This window comes from Stenella coeruleoalba (assembly GCF_951394435.1).
Source record: "Stenella coeruleoalba genome assembly, chromosome: 2".
In the NCBI taxonomy this organism is placed as follows: domain Eukaryota; kingdom Metazoa; phylum Chordata; class Mammalia; order Artiodactyla; family Delphinidae; genus Stenella; species Stenella coeruleoalba.
The window spans coordinates 84,322,610-84,335,438 of record NC_137147.1 but is presented as its reverse complement, the minus strand read 5'-3'; the positions used below and the strand labels follow the sequence as shown (position 1 = coordinate 84,335,438).

General features: G+C 44.6%; 1 protein-coding gene across 1 annotated transcript in view; it reads right to left on the bottom strand.

Annotated features, from left to right (window-relative positions):
• RTF1 (RTF1 homolog, Paf1/RNA polymerase II complex component) overlaps nucleotides 1-10,592 on the bottom strand; it is a gene marked incomplete at its 5' end in the record, with an annotated part of 49,498 nt that extends 38,906 nt beyond the window's left edge. Inside the window, one exon of the mRNA XM_079913994.1 lies at nucleotides 10,395-10,592. Within this exon, the coding sequence (XP_079770120.1) occupies nucleotides 10,395-10,592 (198 nt within the window). The remainder of the gene's footprint in view (nucleotides 1-10,394) is intronic.
• Nucleotides 10,593-12,829: the final 2,237 nt, after the last annotated feature.

Here is a 12,829-nt window from a genome sequence, read left to right as displayed (position 1 = left end):
GTGTGAAAGATACCCTTTCCACAAGCTGAGAATTGTATAGGAAGTTACTGGGGGAACTCATGGCAAGGCTACTCTTCACAGTTAAGTCCTTTATATTCTTTTTTTTTAAATAAATATATTTATTTTATTTATTTATTATTTTTGGCTGCGTTGGGTCTTCATTGTTGCGTGTGGGCTTTTTCTAGCTGCCGCGAGCAGGGGTTGCTCCTCCTTGTGGTGCACAGGCTTCTCATTGAAGTGGCTTCTCTTGTTGCGCAGCACGGGCTCTAGGCATGCAGGCTTCAGTAGTTGCAGCTCGCGGGCTCTAGAGCGCAGCCTCAGTAGCTGTGACGCAAGGGCTTAGTTGCTCCGCAGCATGTGGGACCTTCCCGGACCAGGGCTCGAACCCGTGTCCCCTGCATTGGCAGGCGGATTCTTAACCACTGTGCCACCAGGGAAGCCCAAGTCCTTTATATTCTGAGGGCTCATAAATACAGCTGGACACACTAATGTGCAACAGAAAGGTCTTGCCAACACTCCACACATGAAGAGATCATCAGATTTGTTACCTGTAGGGGTTGATTTATCCAACACCAATACTGAAAAAAGCCAATCTAAAACTGATTCATGCACAGGGGGTAGGTCCTTCTGCAGCTCTCTCCTGCTAGCCCACTTCACTGTGCCACACTGGTTGAGATGACATTTCTGTGTGTCCAGTGGTTCTCTCTCACCATCCTCCTTGTATTTCATCACATCTAGTGAAAACCTCCCCTACTTATCTCAGCATTCCTCTAGGATGGAATGGCTGTGTGTGGTGCCCACATGGTTTATCAAACTTAAGCTGAACTAAAGATCTGCTGAGAGTAATGCCAATGCCCAACACACTATAGGTGACTGTGTAGGATGGCACATCTGGCTTCTAGAGCACTTTCATTAACATTGCTTGAAAACCATATTTAACAATAAACTAGACAGCCAAATTGCAAGTCTAATTGCACTAAGGTAATATTTATTAAAATAGTATTATTCTGGTTAAAATTAGAATTCTAATCCATCAATATATGAAGACTCATAAACCTTAGGATTTAATTCCTCCACCCCATCATTCACAAACAGTGTATTTTTGCAATGCCATGTCGGGATCGATCTGTAATAAAGAAACTTATTTAAAGGAAATTACTTACTTAAAGGAAATTAAATCTCATCTCTTTAATCAAACCTCCCATGATCACACAAAAGTGGGATACAGATTCTGCACCCCAGAAAAGGAGAATAAAAGCCCAAATGGATAAACCTCAGAGGTTTTTTATAGCTAATTAGCATGCTGAGCTCTTTTTCACGTATTCATTCCACAAATACAACTAATGCAAGTGATTACTACCATCTAGGGTGACCAAACATCTTGGTTTGCTTAGCACTGTCCTGGTTTTAGCACTGAAAGTCCTGAATTCTGGGAAACTCAGTTCCTGGCAAGCGGGACAGATAGTTCCCCTGCTACCAGCACCTACTATATACCAAGCTGTGGGTAGAAAGTCAAGAATAAGAGATACATAGTCCTTGACCTCACAGAATTTAAAATCAAGTGAGGGTGTGTATGTATAACTGATTCACTTTGCTGTACTAACCTGAAACTAACACATTGTAAATCAATTATACTCCAATAAAAATTTTAAAATAAATAAATAAAATCAAGAGAGGGAGACAGACAATAAACAGGTAAACAAGTATATCTAGTGATAAGTGCTAAGAAGGAAGTGAATCAAAGTGAGTGGGAAACCTATCTGCAATAGGGTGATTGTGGGAAGGCTTCTCTGAGGCAATGGTATTTAGGCTGAGACTAGAAACGGGGGGAAGACACAGGGTGCAGTCTTCTGGATAGAAGTCTTCAGATAGAACAGATAAGGCACTGGACTTCTCTAGTGGTTAAGAGTCCGCCTGCCGATGCAGGGGGCGCGGGTTCGTGCCCCGGTCTGGGAGGAACCCGCATGCCGCAGGGCGGCTGGGCCCGTGAGCCATGGCCGCTGGGCCTGCGCGTCCGGAGCCTGTGCTCTGCAGCCGGAGAGGCCACAACAGTGAGAGGCCCGTGTACTGAAAAAAAAAAAAGAGTCCGTCTGCCAATGCAGGAGACACGGGTTTGATCCCTGGTCCGGGAAGATCCCACATGCCGCGGAGCAACTAAGCCCGGGAGCCACAACTACTGAGCCTGCGCTCTAGAGCCCGTGAGCCACAACTACTGATCCCGCATGCCGCTACTGAAGCCCGCGCGCCTAGAGCCCATGCTCCACAAAAGAAGCCACCACAATCAGAAGCCCACGCACCGCAAGGAAGAGTAGCCCTCACTTGCCGCAACTAGAGAAAGCCCTCATGCAGCAACGAAGACCCAACACAGCCAAAAATAAATACATAAATAAATAAATTTATATATTAAAAAAAGGATAAGGCCCTGAAATTGGCAATAGCTTGGCTTAACCAAAGAACTAAAAGGGAACCAGGGTGACTAGAGCTTCATAGGCAAGGGGACAGGGGGTGGGGGTGGGGGTGGGGGTGATGGAATGAGGCAGGTTAAAGGTAAGAAGAAACCACATCATTCCCAGGTTTATACAGCAGGATCAGGAAAATGAATTTTATTTGAAGGCAGTGGGGAGCCATCAAATGGTTTTAAGCAGGGAAGTAACATCCCCTGAGGGTTTTTAAAATAGCACTCTGACTGACAGAGGAACAGATTACAGGGCCAGGGAGGAAGTGCAGAGAGGAGTCCACAGCAGGGTCATCAGAGTGGATGGTGACCTGGACAAGGTAAGAAGCCACAGGGACACAGAGAAGTGGGAGGACTTGAGAGAAGCTAAGAAAAGAGTAGTAATTCATAGAGGTTTAAATCTGAGACATTATTTTCTATTATTTCTTTCATATCAAAATTTTTGATTGAAGAACATCATTCCAACAGTGGACACTGGTTATTTTTCAGGATAAGGAACAGAGCCATTGCGCGCATATACGTTTATGGAACAGGGAGGTATTTTTGTTTCACTGGAACTGTTTCAACAAGCATGTACTATTTTTATCATTAAAAAAAAACAAAAGAAAACAAACCAAAACAATGAACATACACACGAAAACCCTTCTGAAGTAGTAATTCCAAAGTGACAGTGTAACATTCCTTTACATTTCACATGACTGGCATGAAATGTGGCAACTTCCCTTTCCAATTTCTAGCAAAGTGATTATAATTATAGATAAAATACTGAGTTATATAAATGCCCACAATGTCATAGAATTGATAAAATAAAGCCAGTTTTCAACACATTCAAAATAAAAGGTACATTAAAAATTTTTTTAAATTTCTACTACTGTTACTTGTTTCTACTTGGTTCCCTCTTCTAATACACTTTCTAACTAATGCACATTTCCATGGTTTACAGAAGAGGTTTCAGTATTACAGCAGAGGGGCTAAAGCAAGAACTCCCAATCTGACAGTGTCCCTTTACCTCTAAGTAATACTACTATAATCAGAAAAGTTAGAATCTAACTTTCTACTGTGGATATGCCAAGCAGCACTTGCTTATTCAACAAAGATTTATTGTCTACTCTGTGTCAGGCAGGCATTATTTTCAACTACGTACTTAAATGTCTCCACTTGAGTATTTCATAGACAACTTTAATCTCTACACATACAAGACTGAACACATGCTCTTCACCTTTAAACCTGATCTTCCTCCAGGGTTCCCCATCTCATGCCAGAATCTCCTCTTCCTCACCCTCAACATCCAACCAGTCATCAAATCCTCTCAGTTTTACAGCATGAATATTATGTCCAATTAATCCACCTTCTGTCGTCTCTATAACTACACCAGTCCAAGTCAGGCATTCATTCAACAAATACTGACAAGGTATATGCTGCAGGCCAGGCACTGTTCTAGGTGCAGGGATACTACGTTGAACAAACAGTCTTGCCCTCTTGGAGCTTCCATTCTAATGGAACTTATGCTCTCCACCATCTCTCACCTGGACTCCTCTATCTGCCATCTAACCAGTGTCCCTTCTCCAGATTACTCTCCACATAGCAGCCCGGGAAAACTTTTCAAAAGACAAGTTGGAACACCTCTTTCAGCTTAAAATCCTTCAGTGCTTTCTCATTACCCTCAGAATAACGTCCACAGTCCTTACTATTGCCAACCTGGACCTGCCAGTGGCTTAAAACGTCTTTTTAACCCCAGCCCACAGAAAGATAAATTATACTTTATGACCCTGTATATACATACATACATATATGTGAAACACAAGTTTTATGAAACAACACTTATCTTTACTAGGTCTGACATATGATTTTTTTTTCTATTTGATTCAATTTCGTTTTTATTTTTAACACTGGTTGTGATTCACTAAACTGGCTTTTCCATCCTCAAAGGGTCCAAACAGACTACTTCTGCAGCTTCATTTGTACCACTCTCCCTCCAACTAGTGATGTCCCAGTCACTCTGCTTCTTTCAGTTTCATGAGGGTGCTAGGTCCTTCCTGCCTCAATGCTTTTGTACATTTTGGTCCCTCAACCATGAACATTCACATGTCCCTGTACTCTTCAGTCTCCTATCTCCTTATCCCTAACCCATATTCCAGATCTCAGTTTAAATGTCACTCCCATCAGGTGAACATAGGGTCCCTGGTCAAACTCTCACAGCATCCTTGCTCTTCCTTCATAGCCTGTAACGCAAGTGTAAGGAAATGACTCTCTGAGCAATGCCTGCCCCTGTCCCTCCCTTTGCCCCCATCCCCTAAGCTCCTTGAAGGTAGAAACTGCTTCGATTTTGTTCACCCAATAGCCCTATTGCCTCGCTCTGTCTAACACATTTGTTGAAAGAGTAAAAAAAACAAAAAAACAATCTTTGCCCTTGGGGAACTTACAGTCTAGGGAGCAAATAAGTACACCAAGAGAACCAGTGCTGAAAGATAGGTTTTGAATTTTTCCTGAAAGCCTCTCTGTTAAAGGTCCCATGGGACTCAATTTTCCCTGCACTACTTCTAAAAGAAAATCAAGTGAAATTGGCAGATGAGTTACATCAGGCTAGATGCAACATTATGACACAAATTTAAAACTTCACAAGTTAACCCAACACTTCTCACAAGTTCATCCTAGACTTCAAACTCTGCTCTAATGTAAAAAGACTTTATCAATGAGAAGCACAACTTTTATTTTTTATTTTTTTAACATCTTTATTTAAGTATAATTGCTTTATAATGGTGTGTTAGTTTCTGCTTTATAACAAAGTGAATCAGCTATACATATACATGTATCTCCATATCTCCTCCCTCTTGTGTCTCCCTCCCACCCTCCGTATCCCACCCCTCTAGGTGGTCACAAAACACAGAGCTGATCTCCCTGGGCTGCTTCCCACTAGCTATCTATTTTACATTTGGTAGTGTATATATGTTCATGCCACTCTCTCACTTCGTCCCAACTTACCCTTCCCCCTCCCCGTGTCCTCAAGTCCATTCTCTATGTCTGCGTCTTTATTCCTGTCCTGCCCCTAGGTTCTTCAGAACCTTTTTTTCTTTAGATTCCATATACATGTGTTAGCATACGGTATTTGTTTTTCTCTTTCTAACTTACTTCACTCTGTATGTCAGTCTCTAGGTCCATCCATCTCACTACAAATAACTCAATTTCATTTCTTTTTATGGCCGAGTAATATTCCATTGTATATATGTGCCACATCTTCTTTATCCATTCATCTGTCGATGGACACTTAGGTGAGAAGCACAACTTTTTAATTTCCCACCTTTTATGGGGAAGGTTTATGGAAGGATACTTTATAACAATGCTATTTTAACACATAATGTCTAAAAATAACTCCTAGAAAATACTTAGGGGCCTATTGTTTCAAAAAAAATTTTAATTTATGGTTACTTCAATAGAATGAGCATAGAAAAAGAGGACAGGACAACACAATCCCCATTTTAAATAAGGATGGAAATTATGAAATAAAGCATCCCAGTATGCATGTAGCTTTTTTTCCCTTGAAAACGGCAGAGTAAAGTTTTTATAAATACTGAGTTGTATTTATCTGAATAGACAACTCTGATTCCTTTATTATCTTGGATGCTTTTCATGTTATAGCACCCACTGCATAGATATTATTCCATAAAGAGTGCACATGTTATCTCCGTGGAGGTACGTGGTGGGGTAAAAAAGCCTAGGTTTGGCTCAAATTCTGTTATTTTTTTCCAAGAAGCACCAAAAGCAAGTATCTCCATGATTTGCAATTCTGAAATGTTGAAGAAAGGGTGTGGCCAACATAAAAAAATAAGGTCACTATCAGGTCATATGTTAAAATAAATCCTTCAAATTCTCAAAGGTCTGAGTTTTTAAAACCTTTGAAAGTTAAAACAAATTTTAAAGGACTCCAATTCAGTTACTACATACCTCTTCCCACCAAGAAGAAGGAAGGGAAAAAAGAAACAGGCCTCAAAAAAAAAATCATCCCAACAATTCAAACAGCTTCAGGGATTTAGAAAAACCGGCAGCTTTGCCACTTTGAACATCTCTGTTAAGTTCTTTTGCTTATATGTGCACACACTATGGCTGAGACAGGAAGCTATTTCTCTCCCAAACTACTTACAGTGTCTTACTAAAAGATTAACTTGCATACAGACAGTGGTCTCAGTGTTTAACACAAATAAGTACCTGGGCTGTACCTGGTAAAAATGCAGAGGAGAGAGTCCCCACAGAGTCTGATTCAGTAGGTCTGGGATGGGAGCCCCTGCAAAGTACATCTTAAACAAGCAACCCAAGCAGTTTCTGACACACATGTTCCTCCTCTCACCACCAGGAAAAGCCAATGTAGAAGGCTAAGGACTAACTTGGAGGTAATATTTCTGACATAATGGCTTAGATTCCCACCTGGAAAACTCAGAGACAAAGGATCTCCTTATTAACTGTGCTCCACTCTCACACTTGACACTCAGAGATTTGTCATGGTTTGTTCTTTCCCACTAGACAGCAAATACAATGTTATACCCCCCAACGAAGACCCAGAACTAGATGGAGCAGTCCAAGGCATCTTGGTAAAGAAAGGTCCAGAATGCATTAATTTTGCTCAGAGGAGTCCTAAAGTCCCCAAAACTAGGCTGACTTTGAACTTCTGCTAAAGATCTCTGGGAGATCTTCTAGAGAGCATAGATCTTTTTGATTCCTCTGAGAGCCTCGCACAGTGCTGAACATATAGAGAAGGCACTAGTGCCTGTTAGGATGCGCAGGAAAAGGGAATTCTGATCTGGCTCCCATCTGATAAAAGAACGCCAATGAGTAGTTTGAAAAGGAGGAAGTTGAAATTGCTGTTAAAATGCATTACGTATTACTTACAAATTTTATGCTAATTTCTTTTTACAAATAGATAAAGTTGGGTTTAAAGTTGCAATCCCTCCAGTTCCCACTTTGGAAAAGCTTTCTGTGGATCAGAAAAATCTCTACTACAAAAGGAAGCTCTCAACTCATTTCATATGTCAGACTTCTGTGGAAAATCACCAAAGACAGAATAATTTACAGCTTAGTTCATGCATCATCAGAACAGGTGACTTAAGAGTGCTTCACCAAGGAAGTCCCCCAAATAATTTTTTAAACTGATGTATCAATTTTCTCTAAACTATTCAATATACTTTACAAACATGAATTCTAGCAACACAGAAAATGGCTGTGCAACATCATTTTCATTTTGCAATATTAAAAACAGATTAAGTTAGTATAGTGGAACGAGTATAGGCCTTGTAGTTGTACAGATTTGGGTTGAAATGCCACTAACAAGTTGTGTGAATTTAGATAAGTTACATCTTCAACCTCCATTTTCCTCATATCTAAAATGGGGAAGGGGCTTCCCTGGTGGCGCAGTGGTTAAGAATCCACCTGCGGATGCAGGGGACATGGGTTCGATCCCTGGCCCGGGAAGATCCCACATGCTGCGGAGCAACTAAGCCCATGTGCCACAACTACTGAGCCTGCGCTCTAGAGCCCGCAAGCCACAACTACTGAGCCCACGTGCCACAACTACTGAAGCCCGCGTGCCTAGAGCCCGGGCTCCCCAACAAAGAGAAGCCACCGTGATCAGAAACCCACGCACCACAACAAAGAGTAGCTCCCGCTCGCCTCAACTAGAGAAAAGCCCGCGCACAGCAACGAAGACCCAATGCAGGCAAAAATAAATAATAAATTAATTTAAAAAACAATTTTTAAAAATATTTTTATAAATTTCAGGAGTCTTCCGGGTAACATTTTCAATTTACCTTTTACTTCCTATCCCATAACCAGGTGTCTATCCCTTTTATACTTCTCCACAGGCCCCACTACTCCCCACCTCCCACCTCCATACCACCATTTTCAAAACAGCCCTCTTTTCTTCAACACATCTTCAGTCCCTCTTTCTTAAAGTCCTCCTCTTTCATGCCCTAATATTTAATTTCTGAGACCTCTGACTTACTACAAAAGACTCCCAAGAAGTCATTTATAGAAATGCTTTAGTTTCTAAGTGCTTGTACCAACATTAATTCTTTTTTTTTTTTTTTGCAGTATGCGGGCCTCTCACTGTTGAGGCCTCTCCCGTTGTGGAGCACAGGCTCCGGACGCGCAAGACCCAGCGGCCACGGCCCACAGGCCCACCCGCTCCGCGGCATGTGGGATCCTCCCGGACCGGGGCACGAACCCGCGTCCCCTTCATCGGCAGACGGACTCTCAACAACTGCGCCACCAGGGAAGCCCTAATTCTCTTTTTAAAAAATAAATTTATTTTAGCTATTGATTTTTGGCTGCGTTGGGTCTTCATTGCTGTGCGCGGGCTTTCTCTAGTTGCGGCGAACGGCGGCTACTCTGCCGTTATGGTGCACGGGCTTCTCATTGTGGTGGCATCTCTTGTTGCGGAGCACGGGCTCTAGGCGCGCGGGCTTCAGTAGTTGTGGTTCGCGGGCTCTAGAGCGCAGTCTCAGTAGTTGTGGCTCACGGGCTTAGTTTCTCGGTGGCATGTGGGATCTTCCCGGACCAGGGATCGAACCCCTGTCCCCTGCATTGGCAGGCGGATTCTTAACCACTGTGCCATCAGGGAAGCTCCCAACATTAATTCTTACAAATACTTAATCCTTTATAATAACTCAATCAGATACACAAGGCTGATGTTTTGGGTTTTTTTGCGGTACGCGGGCCTCTTACTGTTATGGCCTCTCCCGTTGCCGAGCAACAGGCTCCGGACGCGCAGGCTCAGCGACCATGGCTCAAGGGCGCAGCCGCTCCGCAGCATGTGGGATCTTCCCGGACCGGGGCACGAACCCGTGTCCCCTGCATCGGCAGGTGGACTTTCAACCACTGCGCCACCAGGGAAGCCCAAGGCTGATGTTTTATCTAGACTTTACTGTTCTGGCCCAAGATACATAGCTAGAAAACAACATAGCCCAGCCTAGAACTCAAAAATTTCAGATTCTAAGTTCAGTACTCTCTCTACTCAACTTATAGAACTATTATCTCTTGCATATCCTTTCTTTGTATCATTTGTTCACAAAATGTGGGGGAAAACCCTCTTTATATCTTCTGGTATCACTGGAGCACTGCTACAAAGGACAGCTTCCTCCCCACAGTATTTTCTAGAGTATATAACAGTTCAAGCAACCCCAAGACAGTGAGACCAAAAGTTAGTTTCAATGTCTCCTGTACATCTTTCAAGTAGAAAGAATTTCTGGGATGCTGCATGAAAAGGGCCAAGAGGCCCCGCCACACTCTCTCCATGACGCCCTAGATATTTCTCCACTTATGCCCTCTTTCCTCCTCCCATGAGCCGTCTTCGGTCTGACATCTCAACGGAGACCCTTCTCAAAGACAAACGACCCTAGCTGCCAAACAGATTCGTGCCCACAGCTACGTATTCCTCGCCAAGCACGACAGAGGTTCCCCTCCTCTCTGTTCACACCCTTGTCTGAAAAACTTCATCTTCCAGAGCTTGCACCTTCTCGGCCTCCCTCCCCCACACCGCCCCACGATCACCCTTGCACCTCCTCCAAAACCTCCCAGTCTCCCGGGTTGGCGGGCGATACTTCCTATCTCTCCGTGCCCGGATCGCCTGGCCTGCAGCCTGCCGCCCCGATCTGACCCTGGCAGACCAAGGACCCCTCGAGTCCCCCGAGCCCGAGGCCCACTAGCCTGGCCCCTGCCCCGCCTCCCCGCCCAAGGCGCCAAGTCCTCGGGGCTCTGTCTCCAGGCCCCGGCCAGACTCCAAGAGCCGCGGGCACTGTGGGGAGAGCAGAAAGGGGCGGCAGCGGGCGTTCAGGACACGAGGCAGGCCGGGCGCTCCGGCCAGGAGGCCCGGGGCCCGACCGGCTCCCGACTACCGTGGCCAGGACTCAGCTCTCCCGCTCCGCTGGCCCGCGCCTCCGCGGCCTGCCCTCACCTGATCCAGGTTCTCGTCGCTGCCGCTGTCTTCCGTGTCTGAGTCGATCACAACGCGGCCTTTCCGCTTCTTTACCATCGTGGTCCCCCGGCTCCCACGCCGGACGCCGCCCGGACTCCCCTCTTGCCCGCCTGCCAGTGGGACCGCCACTGCCGCCGCCGCCGCCGCTGCTCGACCCACACAAAGGCGACCGCGCATGCGCGCTCCGCTCCGCCCCTGGCCCCGCCCCTTGCTCGTCGCACGCCGTTCGCCGGCGCCCAGAGCCCCGCCCACCCCGCCCCCGACGCAGCGTGGGAGGCGGGGGCATCGGGTTGGGTTCCGGGCTCTGAACCGCCGTTCCGTAACCAGCGCTGCCCGTTGGAAGGCTTGGGTGTGTCTCTGCTGCGGGGCTGAAGCTTCACGTGCTGCCTACCTGTAGTGGACTGCAGCGGCAAGCATCTGGGTCCGCTCTAAGGAGCCTTTCAACTGTCCGACACTGATGGAGTGTCGAGGGCACCGTCAGGGCCGTCCGCCTGGGAGACACAAATCGACTGGACCACGCTGAGGGCACCTGTCGTGGGATGAAGCCTTCCTACCTGGGCTGTGCGAGTGACAACTGAGCTGGGACGTGGAGGATGCATCTGATTTACCCAAAAAAAGAGTAGCGGGAAGGGTGTTCCAAGCAAAGAACCTCTTGGTCAGAGACCTAGCGATAATAGAAAAAGTTGGGCTCAGGGAACTGAAAGTTCATTATGGCCGAACAGAGGGTACGGTGTGTGGGGATGAGGCTGCGGAGGGACCCAGCAGCTGAATCATTCAGACCTAATAAACTCTTAGGAAGTTTGAACTTCGGAAGTTTGAACTTTGGTATTGAAAGATTCTAAACTGAAGAACAGCATTATCAGATTCGTGTTTTTAAAAAATTACTCTGGCTGCAGTGTGGCGAATGGATTACAAAGAAGGGAGACTAAGGCAGGGAAACCACAGAGGCTATTGATTGCATTTTGGCAAAAGATGATGATGCCCTCAAGTAAGGAAGAAGCAGTGGAATTGGAGAGAAGTGGATGGATTCTGGATAATTTGGAAGGTAGCATTACCAGGACTTGAAGATTAGTTGGGAGAGGGAAAATGTGACGTTCCAAATACAAATGGTGCTCAGGTTCTGGCTTAGGAAGCTGGTGGGTCCTTCGTGGAGATAAGGAACACAAGTGGAGAGGAGGTTGGGGAGACTGGAGGGTGCAGGAAATCAGTTCAGTTTTATGCCTGTTGAGGTCAGCTGATAAAAACAAATTCAGAAGTGATTTCTTTGTGGGATTTGGAATATAAGGTAGGGAGTGTCGGCAATAATAATTTGAAACTGTTCTCAAAAGTTTTTGGAGTCCATTAATTCTTTCTTCTGGTAGTGAACTTGAGAGCTAGACTTCAGTCTTCCCTGAGCTGTTATTGGGCAGAGGCAGGCTGATGAGTTCTTGCTGTCTGGTTTCCCTTTTCCTTTCCCCTTTACTGTCTATATTTTATTTTCTCCAGCAAGTTTGTATCACAAATGTGCATGCTTTAAAATAATAATAAAAGAAGATATAACATACACAGAGAAATCCCTGGAACTAAACACATACATACATGTCAAGTTTGCTGCCAGTTAGCTTGAAAAGGGTTCAGGATTAAGGTAGAGAAGACAACCCAAATAAGGCTCAACTATCTCTTTACTCCAAAAGATTTTTTCCTAAGAGAAGTCCCCTAGACTTCTCTCCCCCAGCATACCCTTGGAACTGAGCCCATGGCCAAGATGACCCAAAATGACCAGGTCATCTCCCTTGCTTCTGGCTACCCCAAAGGCTGGTGCCCTTCTCTGAGGACCCTCTCTAAATGTGTGAATAAAAGAAAGTCATAATATAGTCAGTGACCCCTGACTGCAATGAAGAAAGATAGGTTCTTTATTTGAGTGAAATCTATTGATATTGATCTTTCTGCAAGGGGTCTTCTAATGCATCATGGACTGGAGTTAGTCCATACTGAGACTAAACTGATATGAATGAATTAACACTGTACTCTAAATTTCCTCTTGAGTTGGCTTCCCAAGGAACCCAACCTGTGAAAGTTGCCCCTTGTAAAATGAGGATAATGATAATATCTGCCTCTTTGGGTTATAATAAGGTATAAATTAGTTAACACAGGTAAAAAAAAAAGTGCTTAGAATACTTCCTGGTAAAGAGTAAGCACTCAGTAAATGTCAGGTATCATTGTTATAATTGGAGAGGCAGATTACAGTAGAGTGGGAAGGGGCTGGAGGAAGAGTGTTGGAGATGGGAGATTTTTATTTTTTAATTTGTACACGGTGTTCTGTGAACTTATTACACTGAGTATGAATTTTTCATAATTTTAAAATGTTTTCTGGGGAAATAGAGTAATTTTTAAATTATAAAAACGATTCCTACTTATATAAATAAATTTAAGGG